The sequence below is a fragment of the Hyperolius riggenbachi genome, unplaced genomic scaffold, assembly GCF_040937935.1.
Source record: "Hyperolius riggenbachi isolate aHypRig1 unplaced genomic scaffold, aHypRig1.pri scaffold_170, whole genome shotgun sequence".
In the NCBI taxonomy this organism is placed as follows: domain Eukaryota; kingdom Metazoa; phylum Chordata; class Amphibia; order Anura; family Hyperoliidae; genus Hyperolius; species Hyperolius riggenbachi.
The window spans coordinates 55,865-71,814 of NW_027152381.1; the positions used below are offsets into that span (position 1 = coordinate 55,865).

Consider the following 15,950-nt stretch of genomic DNA (forward strand, 5'->3'; position numbering starts at 1 on the left):
GAATGCGTTTAGCTTCAGCTTCCATGCGTTTAGCTTCTGCCTGTGCTTCAGCTTCCTTGCGTTTAGCTTCTGCCTGTGCTTCAGCTTCCATGAGTTTAGCTTCTGCCTTAAAGGCTGCTTCTCTTTCAGAACAGGTGGCTTGAACCTGGGCTACTGCAACCTTTTGGCGAGCTTTGAGTATCTGGTCGCTCAGTGTTGACCTAACAGAGCAGGATCGCAATGACTTAGAAGATGCTTTATGATGCGATCGGGCAGATCTAGATGATTTTCCTGAGTGTCTGGAAGAAGCAGATATACAGGATGCAGTTTCATGTAGCTGTGCTAATCTACCCTCTATCTGTGTCTTTGCTTCAAGATATGTGCTATATCTTTGCTGGTCAGTAGAAGAAAAGTCCTTTAATTCTAGTGAAGCTTCCTCTGTGCTGGAACGTGACAAAAGGGAAAAGTATTTTTCAGAAAGTCTTTTATAGTTCTCAAATGCCTTCTTAACCCTTGAAAGAGCAGTGTTCAATTGCTCAGTATTATTGCTGGTTTCATTAGCGGCTGTTATACAACTTAAAGTTTTCTCCCATAATGCATTCAAGCTGCTAGACGTTTCTTCTTTACTTGACTCATAAGCTTCTCTTGCCTTTAAGGATGGATGAGGAGCTCTAACTGGACGGGCAGAATGAAGCAAGGTGTCTGCTTCATCTGTATTAAATGCAGGCAACTCATAGGTGGAATCTCTGTCAGACATAATGACAAGTGCTGTAGTTTCAGAGTCTTGTTGGAAGTCTGCCAAGGCTCAGTGCTGTGTGAATTGATACTTTTTGTTTACAAACAAGCTGAGCTGGGCTGGGTGGAGCTGAATGTTTGTTACAATGAGCCAGCTAAGGCCCGGTTCACACTTGCGGTGGCCCTCCGGAATCGCCGTGCCGGAGCCGCACCGCCTGCAGAACGGACGGAACGGACGCACGGCATAGCAATTAAAGCCTATGCGTCCGTTCACATGGGTCCGTTCTGCAGAACCGGAGCCGGACCGGATCCGGGCCGGATCCGGACTCCGGCCTCCGTTCCAACATGCGCTATTTTTTCATCCGGCCCCTCCGGCAGCCGTATCCGGGGCGGAGCCGGACTGCACCATCCGGCCAATACAAACAAATGGGAACCGGAGGCCGCACAACACACTGGCTGAGAAATCCGGATATTCTACCCCACTTCCTATGCGGATTTTTGCGGCGATATTGGCTGGGGACACATGGGCAAGCATTTTGGAGTGGAGCAGCACGAGCTGGAGGTGTTGGCAGGATGTTGGCAGCATGTCGGAGGTGGAGGTGAGTGCTAACAGCAGAGGGCCTGATTCCACAGGTCCCCCTTCTGCTGACCTCCCAGACCCCAACATTTTTTTTTTTTTACGTTAACTTTGCCAAACGGATCCGGATCGCATCCTGATTACCACCTGATGCAACCTGACCGGATCCGGATCGGATCCGGATCAGAACCGTACGGTTCCGATCCGGATCCGGTCCGGATCCGGTCAGGTCATCCGGTCCGTTTGGCAAACAACCGCTAATGTGAACCGGGCCTAAGGCTACAGACTGGTTTTAGCTGGATTTCTCAGCAATGCACACAGAAACAGTTCAAAATCACTATAGAAGGCAGAAATACAGCTCTTTCAATAAATGCAGGCATTAAATTCACAGTCCAAACAGCTTGACAATAATGAATCCTTGTGACTTGTATAGTAATGAATCCTTGTGACTTGTACAGCAATGATACACAATCTTTGCACAGTTGAGAAGGAGCTTATGGCTCACCAAGAAAGCAAACTTGTGTAAGCTGGTAGTCCTAGAGAGATGAGCCCATAGCACAGAGCAGCAATCCCTGGTAGTGATAGGTTGGCACTGTAGGGGAATATTCAGTAGGTAGCTGTATTCTAATGCAGTGCAATGCTTCTGATGGCTTGTAACACACAGGCAAGTGTCTTTCAGTGCACAGTATGAAGAATTCCTGTCTTAGGGCCTTTGTTCTTCACACAGGCAATGGTTACTCACGGTTCTGAAGCTGCAGAGATAGCCATGCGATTGGATTCTTCTGGAAATTTACTGTTCTGTCTCAGCATCTGTTGTACCTGCCACAAGCTCCTGTAGACCCAGTCTGTATGGATGTGTGCAGCAGGTTAATAACGCTTTAACAGGCAGCTTACTCAATGAATAAAGACTCCTGAGGGGTTTTCCAATGCTTCTTTATGCTTCAAGGTAACAAAGGGTACAAACATCAGGCTTTTTCATAGTCTTTCTCATAGCTAAATTTCCAATTAAGTTACACAGCTCCCTAACTCTGCAGTCTCTACATAACAAATATGCAAAATGGAGTTACAGCAGGAAGAGAAGGGGTGGGAGCTACCAACTAGCAAGAAACAGCAGGGGTGTAAGGAAGATACTAAATAACTGTAACATAACATGAAATCACAACTGCTAGAAAATAAGAGGCTGCGTGGCAGCACAGCAACATTTCTTTCATGTATCCAGGGCCTAGATTATTCAGGGATTTAAATGTCAGTAGGCCAATCTTGAATAGGACACTCCATTCTATAGGTAGCCAGTGAAGGGAGTGCAGGACTGGCGTTATGTGGCAGTGACAGGGTTGCTTGGTTAGCAGTCTGGCAGCAGGATTCTGTATCAGCTGTAGGTGGTACAAGTCCTTTTTTGTAAGGCCAGTGTAGAGAGCATTGCAGTTGTCCAGTCAGGATGTAATGAAGGCATGGACTAAAGTTGGTAGATCTTCTGGGGGATGAGGTGTTTGATATTTGCGATGTTCTTAAGGTGAAAATAAAGGAGAAGCCCCTCCACCCCCCGAGACCAGTGACTCTCGGCAGGGGCTGTATGGTAACGTCATGGCTAAGTGTACTGGGGGGAAGTGGGGGGGGGGGGGCTACCGGAGAGGAAGAATGTAGGGAAAGGGAACCAGCCGAAGCCATCCATGACCAGCTATTCACCCATCAAGGCGGGATGCCCCTTTTCGTAGCCCGGACCTTTAATAATCTAACCAACTCAAGCCTCTGTAGAAGCCCTGCACCCACCATCCACTAACAGGCCAACGGGACCGGTATGTGCACCTACTTTTTGAACTGTTGCACAAGCTTGCACTATAAGAATTTTGCTGTTGCACTTTAGTGGTGGATTAAACCGAATTGCTTGCAGTGCCAACTTCTGTCTCCTTCGTGTTATGCTGATACTCTAACCTACCCTGCTGTCATATTCATATATTCTTCCAAATTTGTGAACTCTAGCCACTTCCCTCATATTTGTATATGCTGAGATTCTTGTCAATTTCTCCATCCACTGAATATTTACCTCTCCAAGGCACTCTGCAACAGATGGAGTCTGTGTGGCCTTCCAGTACCTGCCTATTAACATTGTAACTGCATTTATCAAGTACCTTATCAAGGACTTCCCATAAGCTTTTATACTCCATACTTTTGAATGTAAAAGATAGCAACTATCTTTCTCTGGGGGTCTTGTCCCTGTGAGTTCTTTATATATTCTTTAACCTTGAGCTCGCATTCACAGTGCCACGTTGCGGAGCTGTGTTATAAAGTCTTAGGCCTCTTGCACACTGCACGCGATTCCGATTCAGATTCCGCTTTTTAATCAGTTTTTACATCAGATTCAGATTCCGATTTGCAGTGTGCAGGGAGCAAACTGCAAATCAGAATCTGAATCGGATGTAAAAACTGATTAAAAAGCGGAATCTGAATCTGAAACGCGTGCAGTGTGCAAGAGGCCTTATAACGCATCTTACAGCACTGCAATGCTAATCCTATGGGTCGTTCACAGTGCAACGTTAATGTCGCATTGAAAAATGTTGCGTTGTGGTAACTCACTGCTTGCAGACAGTGCATTACCTCTAAACATACAGTAGATGCGTTGCGACTTTAACATTGCATTAAAACGCAACGTCCCACTGTGAATATGCCCTTAAAGGACAACTGTAGTGAGAGGGAGATGGAGGCTGCCATAATTATTTACTTTTAAATGATACCCGAGGTAACATGTGACATGATGCCTAGCACACAAATAACTATGCTGTGTTCCTTTTTTTCTTTCTCTGCCTTAAAGAGTTAAACATCAGGTATGTAGACTACAGTGTGACCCTCACTGATAGGAAATTACAACTATAAAACACTTTCCTGGCAGAAAATGGCTTCTGAGAGCAGGGAAGAGATAAAAAGGTTCAATAGTTCATAGATTTTAGCTCTGGCATACGTCAATGAATGTGTCATTGAGCGAATACAATAAAACTGTAAAAACTTAAAAAGTAAATTTAAATATAAAATAAAACTGTGGAATATCTTAAAAAAATATCTTTAGGAGAAAGATGATAGATAAGGTTTTTTATTTCAATCGGTTTTTTTCACCTCGGGTGTCCTTTAACCACTTGCCGACCGCCTACTGCATATTGGCGGCGGCAAAGTGGCAGCCCCAGGACCACGTAACGCAGAATGGCGTCGGGTCCTGGGGCACTGTTTTGCCGGGGATCGCACGCTGGGATGCGCGCACATCCGCCGGCAATAGGCTCCGCCCACCCGCGACGTCAACCCACCGGCCAATCGGAAGCGCCGGCGGGTTGTTAACCCGACGATGGCCGCATAGGAAGCGTATAATACGCTTTGTAATGTTTACAAAGTGTATTATACAGGCTGCCTCCTGTCCTGGTGGTCCCAGTGTCCGAGGGACCACCAGGGCAGGCTGCAGCCACCCTAGTCTGCACCCAAACACACTGATCTGCCCCCCCTGCCCCCTGATCGCCCACAGCACCCCTCAGACCCCCCCTGCCCACCCCCCAGACCACTGTTTGCACCCAATCACCCCCCTAATCACCCATCAATCACTCCCTGTCACTATCTGTCAACGCTATTTTTTTTAGTCCCTAAACTGCCCCCTGGGGACTCCTGATCACCCCCCCCCCACCCCTCAGATTCTCCACAGACCCCCCCCAGACCCCCCCCACCCTGTGTACTGTATGCATCTATCCCCCCTGATCACCTGTCAATCACCTGTCAATCACCCATCAATCACCCCCTGTCACTGCCACCCATCAATCAGCCCCTAACCTGCCCCTTGCGGGCAATCTGATCACCCACCCACACCATTAGATCGCCTGCAGACCCGACGTCAGATCACCTCCCAAGTGCACTGTTTACATCTGTTCTCTCCTCTAAACACCCACTAATTACCCATCAATCACCCCCTATCACCACCTGTCACTGTTACCCATCAGATTAGACCCTAATCTGCCCCTTGCGGGCACCCAATCACCCGCCCACACGCTCAGATTTCCCTCAGATCCCCCCTTATCAATTCGCCAGTGCATTATTTACATCTGTTCTTCCCTGTAATAACCCACTGATCACCTGTCAATCACCTATCAATCACCCTCTGTCACTGCCACCCATCAATCACCCCCTGGCACTGCCACCCATCAATCAGACCCTAACCTGCCCCTTGCGGGCAATCTGATCACCCACTTACACCATTAGATCACCTCCCAAGTGCACTGTTTACATCTGTTCTCTCCTCTAAACACCCACTAATTACCCATCAATCACCCCCTATCACCACCTGTCACTGTTACCCATCAGATTAGACCCTAATCTGCCCCTTGCGGGCACCCAATCATCTGCCCACACGCTCAGATTGCCGTCAGACCCCCCCCCCCTTATCAATTCGCCAGTGCATTATTTACATCTGTTCTTCCCTGTAATAACCCACTGATCACCTGTCAATCACCCATCAATCACCCCCCGTCACTGCCACCCATCAATCACCCCCTGTCACTGCCACCCATCAATCAGCCCCTAACCTGCCCCTTGCGGGCAATCTGATCACCCACCCACACCATTAAATCGCCTGCAGACCCGACGTCAGATCACCTCCCAAGTGCACTGTTTACATCTGTTCTCTCCTCTAAACATTCACTAATTACCCATCAATCAACCCCTGTCACCACCTGTCACTGCTACCCATCAGATTAGACCCCTATCTGCCCCTAGGGCACCCAATCACCCGCCCACACCCTCAGAACGCCCGCAGACCCCAGCCCTGATCACCTTGCCAGTGCATTGCTTGCATCTATTCCCCCCACTAATCACACCTTGAGACACCCATCAATCACCTCCTGTCACCACCTGTCACCCCCTAACACACTTACCCATCAAATCAGGCCCTAATGTGCCCCGTGTGGGCTCCTGATCACTCGGCCAAACCCTCAGATCCCCCTCAGACCCCCTTCCGATCACCTCCACAGTGCATTGATTGCATCTATTTTCCCCTCTAACCACCCCCTGAGACACCCATCAATCACCTCCTGTCACCCCCCTAGCACTCCTATCCATCAGATCAGGCCCAATACAACCTGTCATGTAAGAGGCCACCCTGCTTATGACCGGTTCCACAAAATTCGCCCCCTCATAGACCACCTGCCATCAAAATTTGCAGATGCTTATACCCCTGAACAGTCATTTTGAGACATTTGGTTTCCAGACTACTCACAGTTTTGGGCCCGTAAAATGCCAGGGCAGTATAGGAACTCCACAAGTGATCCCTTTTTAGAATAAAAGACATCCCAAGGTATTCTGTTAGGTGTATGAAGCGTTCATAGAAGATTTTATTTTTGTCAAAAGTTAGCGGAAATGAAAAAAAATAAGATTTTCTATGAACTCACCATACACCTAACGGAATACCTTGGGGTGTCTTCTTTCTGAAATGGGGTCACTTGTGGCGTTCCTATACTGCCCTGGCATTATAGGGGCCCTAAACCGTGAGGAGTAGTCTAGAAAACAAATGCCTAAAAATGACCTGTGAATAGGACTTTGGGCCCCTTAGCGCACCTAGGCTGCAAAAAAGTGTCACACATGTTGTATCGCCTTACTCAGGAGAAGTAGTATAATGTGTTTTGGGGTGTATTTTTACACATACCCATGCTGGGTGGGAGAAATCTCTCTGTAAATGGACAATTGTGTGTAAAAAAAATAAAAAAATTGTCATTTACAGAGATATTTCTCCCACCCAGCATAGGTATATGTAAAAATACACCGCAAAACACATTATACTACTTCTTCTGAGCACGGCAGTACCACATGTGTGGCACTTTTTTGCAGCCTAACTGGGCTAAGGGGCCCAAAGTCCAATGAGTACCTTTAGGATTTCACAGGTCATTTTGCGACATTTGGGTTCAAGACTACTCTTTACGGGTTTAGGGCCCCTAAAATGCCAGGGCAGTATAGGAACCCCACAAGTGACCCCATTTTAGAAAGAAGACACCCCACGGTATACTGTTAGGTGTATGACGAGTTCATAGAAGATTTTATTTTTTGTCACAAGTTAGCGGAAATTGATTTGTATTGGTTTTTTTTTCACAAAGTGTCAATTTCCGCTAACTTGTGACAAAAAAAATATTCTATGAACTCACCATACTTCTAACAGAATACCTTGGGGTGTCTTCTTTCTAAAATGGGGTCACTTGTGGGGTTCCTATACTGCCCTGGCATTTTAGGGGCCCTAAACCGTGAGGAGTAGTCTAGAATCCAAATGCCTCAAAATGACCTGTGAATAGGACGTTAGGCCCCTTAGCGCACCTAAGTTGCAAAAAAGTGTCACACATGTGGTATTACCGTACTCAGAAGAAGTAGTATAATGTGTTTTGGGGTGTATTTTTACACATACCCATGCTGGGTGGGAGAAATCTCTCTGTAAATGGACAATTGTGTGTAAAAAAAAAAAATGTCATTTACAGAGATATTTCTCCCACGCAGCATGGGTATGTGTAAAAATACACCACAAAACACATTATACTACTTCTCCTGAGTACAGCGGTACCACATGTGTGGCACTTTTTTGAACCCTAACTGCGCTAAGGGGCCTAAAGTCCAATGAGTACCTTTAGGATTTCACAGGTCATTTTGTGACATTTGGTTTCAAGACTACTCCTCATGGTTTAGGGCCCCTAGAATGCCAGGGCAGTATAGGAACCCCCACAAATGACCCCATTTTAGAAAGAAGACACCACAAGGTATTCCGTTAGGAGTATGGTGAGTTCATAGAATTTATTTTTTGTCACAAGTTAGCGGAAAATGACACTTTGTGAAAAAAAAAAAAAAATCAATTTCCGCTTACTTGTGACAAAAAATAAAATCTTCTATGAACTCACCATACTCCTAACGGAATACCTTAGGGTGTCTTCTTTCTAAAATGGGGTCATTTGTGGGGTTCCTATACTGCCCTGGCATTTTTGGGGCCCTAAACCATGAGGAGGAGTCTTGAAACCAAATGTCGCAAAATGACCTGTGAAATCCTAAAGGTACTCATTGGACTTTGGGCCCCTTAGCGCAGTTAGGGTGCAAAAAAGTGCCACACATGTGGTATTGCCGTACTCGGGAGAAGTAGTATAATGTGTTTTGGGGTGTATTTTTACACATACCCATGCTGAGTGGTAGAAATATCTCTGTAAATGGAAAATTGTGTGTAAAAAAAAAACAAAAAATTGTCATTTACAGAGATATTTCTCCCACCCAGCATGGGTATGTGTAAAAATACACCCCAAAACACATTATACTACTTCTCTTGAGTACGGCAATACCACGTGTGGCACTTTTTTGCAGCCTAACTGCGCTAAGGGGCCCTAAGTCCAATGAGCACCTTTAGGCTTTACAGGGGTGCTTACAATTTAGCACCCCCCAAAATGCCAGGACAGTAAACACACCCCACAAATGACCCCATTTTGGAAAGTAGACACTTCAAGGTATTCAGAGAGGAGCATAGTGAGTCCGTGGCAGATTTCATTATTTTTGTCGCAAGTTAGAAGTAATGGAAACTTTTTTTTCCATTTTTTTTTTGTCACAAAGTGTCATTTTCAGCTAACTTGTGACAAAAAATAAAATCTTCTATGAACTCACCATGCCTCTCAGTGAATACTTTGGGGTGTCTTCTTTCCAAAATGGGGTCATTTAGGGGGTATTTATACTATCCTGGAATTTTAGCACCTCATGAAACATGACAGGTGGTCAGAAAAGTCGGAGATGCTTCAAAATGGGAAAATTCACTTTTTGCACCATAGTTTGTAAACGCTATAACTTTTACCCAAACCAATAAATATACACTGAATGTTTTTTTTTTTTAATCAAAGACATGTAGCAGAATAACTTTCGCGCTCAAATGTATGGGAAATTTTACTTTATTTGAAAAATGTCAGCACAGAAAGTAAAAAAAGTCATTTTTTTGACAAAATTCATGTCTTTTTTGATTAATGTAATAAAAAGTAAAAATCGCAGCAGCAATCAAATAGCACCAAAAGAAAGCTGTATTAGTGACAAGAAAAGGAGGTAAAATTCATTTAGATGGTAGGTTGTATGACCGAGCAATAAACCGTTAAAGCTGCAGTGGTCTGAATGGAAAAAAAGGCTCTGGTCCTTAAGGGGTTTTATGACTGCAGTCCTTAAGTGGTTAAAAAGAACCTGTACTGAAAATAAAAAGTCAAAATAACGATACACAGGTCATACTTACCTCCCATGTAGTCTACTCCTCAATCTCTCTCTCCTCTCCTGCGTCCCATTTCTCCACTGCGATCAATGGAATTCTCCATCCTCCATTTATAAAATGGCCATTACCCCATAACAGCTTCCTGGTCAGCACCTAAACTGTAATATCGCCCAATTGAGTCATAGGGAAACATGGACATTAACCTTTAACCTTATAAAGTCACCAATATTTTGGCAGTCCCTGATAACATGCATAAGGGGTTCCTCCACCTTTTGGTACCTCCAGCACTCCTCTACTTGGAGTATAAAACCATTTACTTAATGTTTTGAATTCTGATTCCTGTATTCTGGTAGAGATGGAGGATTTCTATGTAAGGGTCACGATCTTTCACCACTGAAAATCTGTGACATTTTATTTTAGATAGTTCTGCCATTTATTTCTTATATGCAAAGTATAATCCAGCCTAGAGTTTATTATGCTATATATTTGTGGTAATGCCCCCTTGAAACTTCCTTTTCCATCACACAATTCCTCAAAGGGGATGTTTTCTCTAGACATATTTCACTTATCTCCCTTAGTCGATAGGAATGATCTAAATAGTATCAAACTCCACTGATTATTGCCTCTTTTTGCAGCAGGGTGGCCACCTCTTCCAAGGGCCTCCATACTCTTCCACAAGTCATAGCTTGCACCCTGACCAATCCCAGTACTCTCCACTGACTATATGCACGCTTATCACATCCCAGTACAAAGTCCAGGTTGTCCAGCACTGGAAGTAGGGTTGAGGGGCATGTTGTCAGTGTTGCTTGACAGTAGCTTCTGCAAAACATCCTTAGCGTGTTATTTGTTAACCCTCCTGCAGGGTGAGCCAATTTAAAAATCCTACTTAACCACAGGATATTTATTAAAGAAACCTTATAAAAGCAATGACCATTTAAAAGGAACCTGAGATGGGTATATAAAGACAAAATATACATACCTGGGGCTTCCTCCAGCCTTCTCCATCCTGCTCGGCCTCACACTGTCCTCTTCCGACTCCCCATTCATCTGCAATTGGCCCTGGAAAGACCTCCAGCCTAGGGCCATCTGCACATCTGCGTTTGTGCTCCCGCCACATTCACATTGCCTGCAGTACTACTACGCAGGCGCAGAACAGCGCGCCTTGCCGGATTGTGCTTGCACCGAATTGAGTTTTTTCCGGGGCCAGTTGTGGGCGAAGGAGAAGGCGACTGAGGACGACGAGGGAGTAATCAGGTCAGGAGGGTCTGGAGGAAGCCCCAGGTATGTGTACATTTTTAAAGGGGCCCCATCTCAGCTACACTTTAACTGATTACGGACCACGCTGCTCTGGCCCCATAAGGACCAGAGCCTTGTTTAACTTGGCTGTTCTGTGATCATTTACTTTGTCTGCCATCTTTATAAATATGCTCCTATAAGTAATTGTTTGAATAGTCACCAAGAAATTTATGAAATAAAAATAACAAGTTATTAACCTGAAGAGTTAGGCACAGTTCCATGAAATTATTTTTTTATATATTATAAATTTACTTAAAGCGGAATATAACCCTGCATTTCAACTTTGCTCTAAAACATTATTTACAGTATATTATATGCAACCAGCATTTTTTTTTACTAGATCAGCATTGGAAGGGTTACACGGGGCTTTAACCTCCTTGCCGGTTATCCCGAGCTCAGCTCGGGGTAACCTGCGCAGGAGGATATCTCAGGCCCCGCTGGGCCGATTTGCATAATTTTTTTTTGTTACAAGCAGCTAGCACTTTGCTAGCTGCTTGTAACTTCTGATCGCCGCCGCTCGCCGCCGATCCGCCGCAATCCGCCGCGCCGAGTCGCTCCCCCCCGCCCCAGAGCCCTGCGCTGCCTGGCCAATCAGTGCCAGGCAGCGTTGAGGGGCGGATCGGGATTCCCTATGACGTCCCGACGTCCATGACGTCGGTGACGTCATCCCGCCCGGTCGCCATGGCGACCGGGGAAGCCCTGCAGGAAATCCCGTTCTCAACGGGATTCCCTGCATACTCTGATCGCCGAAGGCGATCGGAGTGGGTGGGGGGATGCCGCCGCTTAGCGGCTATCATGTAGCGAGCCCTTGGCTCGCTACATGATTTAAAAAAAAAAAAAAAAAATGTGCGGCGCTGCCTCCTTGCCGGATTTTTTAGACCGGCAAGGAGGTTAAAGTTCTTGGAGATTTCTGCAGACCATCCGAACTTGAGAGACATACATTTTGTTTACATAAATGTATCTAAGTGTTGAATGTGACTCATCTCTCTCACTGAGAAGGAGTTGGAGGACAGCCAAAGAGTGTGCAACATTTCTAAATATATACATATAACTAAATAGAATGTAACTACCTGAACTTCTGCATATCTCTCCACGGAACTTAAAACCTCTGTGTTTAACCCTTCCAATGCTGGTCTAGTAAAAAAAAAATGCTTTTTGCATATAATATGCTGTAAATAATGTTTTAGAGCAAAGTTGAAATGCAGGGTTATATTCCGCTTTAACATATTTTTATAGTGTTAAACAATTCTTTAAAAAAGTTCTTTACTTGAATAGAACATATAAAGTGTAAGGAATACATTGTAAAGGGGACTTGGAGTGACAGGAATACGAACGCTGCTGTCTTTACTCTCTAATAAATAATGCCAGTTGTCTGACCTTTGTGGTGATGCGCTGCCCTTGATACTTGAAGTCACTGGCCCAGAATGAGCATACAGATAAGATTTTTCGACTCTGGTCTGATGCCACTGGCTGCATGCTTGTTATAGGTGCGTGACTCAAAAATAACAAAATAAAATGCTGAGGATAACTGGCATTGTTTATGAGGGAATAAATATAGCAGTCAATGTACTCCTTTTGCTTCTGGTTACCTTTAAAGAGGAACTGTAAGCTCAAAATAATTTATTGCCAGCAGGTAGCCTATACCCAATTTATAGATGAAAACCCAGTATTTTCTGCTAGAAATCCAGCATTTTGCTGGAATCACACCTTTAAGTAGGAAGCCACGCCCCCTCATGAGGCTGCTCCGCGGCTGTATATTCATTAAGCTTGTGCGCACTGCCTTCTGGGTAGTGACATCATGGGTTGCTAAGGGGGGAAAAAACAGCAGTCCTCACTGTTATCAAGGTGGGACATGTGCACGAGGCAGAAGAAGTTTATCTTGCAGCCTCCGATGGGATGATTGATCATCCCTCTCTGCCCTGTGAAGCTGCCGCTGCCACTATCAGGTCAGCGACATGTGTTTAACTCTCCTCATCCCAGCTGGAATCCCTCTTGTCAGCTCTTCCTACAGCCTCCGATGATCTTATAGCTCTGCCTGCATGTCGGGTGAATGCACATGACATGCAGGCAGAGCTATAAGATCATCGGAGGCTGTAGGAAGAGCTGACAAGAGGGATTCCAGCTGGGATGAGGAGAGTTAAACACATGTCGCTGACCTGATAGTGGCAGCGGCAGCTTCACAGGGCAGAGAGGGATGATCAATCATCCCATCGGAGGCTGCAAGATAAACTTCTTCTGCCTCGTGCACATGTCCCACCTTGATAACAGTGAGGACTGCTGTTTTTTCCCCCCTTAGCAACCCATGATGTCACTACCCAGAAGGCAGTGCGCACAAGCTTAATGAATATACAGCCGCGGAGCAGCCTCATGAGGGGGCGTGGCTTCCTACTTAAAGGTGTGATTCCAGCAAAATGCTGGATTTCTAGCAGAAAATACTGGGTTTTCATCTATAAATTGGGTATAGGCTACCTGCTGGCAATAAATTATTTTGAGCTTACAGTTCCTCTTTAAGGCATAATAGTTCAATTTTTAACAGCACCATTAAAATATAAACTAAAAGCATTCCGTGTTGAGCCCTTGTGTTTGCACTGAACAGTGTTACCTGGACTACACAAAAAATACACCTCCTGGAAACCAATCATTCCCTTTGAAAATATGCGCACAATCTGTATTACAAGTTTAAAATATTCTTGTCTTTGTTTTTTTCTGTAGGAACAAAGAATTGTACATCATGGCAAGAACTAAATGTTGGGATTGAAGCTAAGCATAGGTTTGGAAAGAGAACATCCTATATCTTGAGTCATTTGCAATGAAATATGGAGAGTCAGTTTGTGCATTTTGTTTGTCTAATGCTCAAGTATATTTCTCCACATGTAAGCTAATAAATAATATACTGGTCGTTGACTGTTGAAGATGGGGACTGTGGGTTCTTTCTTAACCTGAATTTGTTTGTTAGTCCAAACACTGTACTCAAAGTATCCCCCTCTGTCCCACTGTGCCCCCATCTGTTCCACCAGTGTCATTACTGTCCCCCCTCCAGGAAACCATTGTCCCCCTGTGCCTCCATTGTCCCCCCTACTGCCCCCCTCCTGGTCCTCTGTCCCACCTTCTGAGTGCTCCTATGCTATTTTTGAATATGGTCAGAGGGTCCCAATGCTGGAACAGCAATGCAAAAAATAAAAAAGAATGGTGCTGTAACAATTAGTGCAAAAACACTAGTAGGTACACCTCAAGAATATTGAATTTGGATTACTGGGCATCCAGTTTGTTAGTAAATGAGGTTGAAGTGACCTAATTCTTTTTTAACAAGATTTTTTATTGATTTTCTTCAATAACAGAAACAAACAAAACATAGCAACAAAAAAATTAAACCATACATCAATCCAGTGAGAATGCAAACATGATGACATGAGTCAGGGCCAGATGTCCATCAGATATGTTTATCAAGAGAAGCAGGCTTCATGACAGACAGTAACACAAAACCATTTGGGTAGCAGCTCACATAGGTTGGGATCAAGTATCCCAGTATCATACATCAGTTAGATCATTGCAAATTTTGTACTACTACATTAAGGAGACCCTGAAGCAAACAAATAAGTAAATAAAAGATATAATGGTTTGTATGTGTACTACAGCTAAGAAATAAAACATTAGGAGCAGAGACATAAGTATAGTATTGTCTCCAGTACAGGAAGAGTTAATAAACTCCAGTTGTTATCTATGCAGAAGAGCCATTGAGCTCCACAACTTTTAAAGTTGCAGAGAGCTCTGTCTTCTGAAGCTTGTTATCACAACGGTCACTGTATTTTCTTTTTCTCTGCAGAGGACAGGTCAATAGTTCACTTGCCTGCTCTGTAAAATCATTTAGAATGGTGAGTCGTGTGTAAATTGCAACTATTACAGAATGATGCAATGTTATAAAAATCACTATATAACTGAAATTAAAAATAGGAGAATATTTTCTTTGCTACTAATGTTCTAGTAAATATCCGTATTACACAACCAATTCATTACATTACCGTATATTTTTTTTCGCTTCAGTGTCTCTTTAAAGAGAATCTGTACTCTAAAATTCTTACAATAAAAAGCATACCATTCTATTCATTATGTTCTCCTGGGCCAGGGGCGTAGCAATAGGCCCTGCAGCGCCTGCGCCCGCGGGGGGGCCCGGCTTCCCCCTGGGGCCCGCTCGGGGCCGTTTTTTGGGGGCTGGAGGGGTGGCAGCATGAGGGGAAAGCCTTGCCCACAGTCGGCGGGGAGAGGGGAAGTTCCCCCCTCTCCCTCACCTCGGGGCTCTCCCCTCTGCGCTCCCCTCCAGCTAGTTACCGTCTGTGGGCAGCGGGCAGCAGCGGCAGATACATACCTTCTTCCTTACGTTCCATCGCCACCTTCTCGCTCTAGCGGCTGACGTCACTTCCGGAAGCGGAAGTGACGTCAGCCGCTTGAGCGAGAAGGCGGCGATGGAACGCAAGGAAGAAGGTATGTATCCCGCCGCCGCCGCTGCTGCCCGCTGCCCACACAGGTTCACTAGCTGGAGGGGAGAGCAGAGGGGAGAGCCCCGAGGTGAGGGAGAGGGGGGAACTTCCTCTCTCCCCGCCGACTGTGGGCAAGGCTTTCCCCTCATGCTGCCACCCCTCCAGCCCCCAAAAACCGGCCACGAGCGGGCCCCGGGGGAGGGGGGGGCCCGCTCTGAAATTCTGCAGGGGGATTTTCAGGTGTCTGCTGCACACATTACGATTTTCAGGTGTCTGCTGCCCACATTGCGATTCTCTGGTGCCTGCTGCCCACATTGCGATTTTCTGGTGTCTGCTGCCCACATTACGATTTTCAGGTGTCTGCTGCCCACATTGCGATTTTCTGGTGTCTGCTGCCCACATTACGATTTTCAGGTGTCTGCTGCCCACATTACGATTTTCAGGTGTCTGCTGCCCACATTACGATTTTCAGGTGTCTGCTGGCCACATTACGATTTTCTGGTCACTGCTGCCCACATTGCGATTTTCAGGTGTCTGCTGCCCACATTACGATTTTCTGTTGTCTGCTGCCCATATTATGATTTTCTGGTGTCTGCTGCCCATATTATGATTTTCTGGTGTCTGCTGCCCACATTACGATTTTCTGGTGTCTGCTGCCCAC

At 45.4% G+C, this 15,950-nt stretch overlaps 1 protein-coding gene across 3 annotated transcripts in view; it reads left to right on the forward strand.

Annotated features, from left to right (window-relative positions):
• The window catches only part of LOC137543700 (double-headed protease inhibitor, submandibular gland-like), a 59,758-nt gene extending 46,051 nt beyond the window's left edge, over window positions 1–13,707 (forward strand). For all 3 annotated transcript variants that reach the window (XM_068264821.1, XM_068264823.1, XM_068264822.1), the window contains one exon: window positions 13,527–13,707. In XM_068264821.1, the coding sequence (XP_068120922.1) occupies window positions 13,527–13,572 (46 nt within the window). In that variant the 3' untranslated portion in view covers window positions 13,573–13,707. The remainder of the gene's footprint in view (window positions 1–13,526) is intronic.
• Window positions 13,708–15,950: the final 2,243 nt, after the last annotated feature.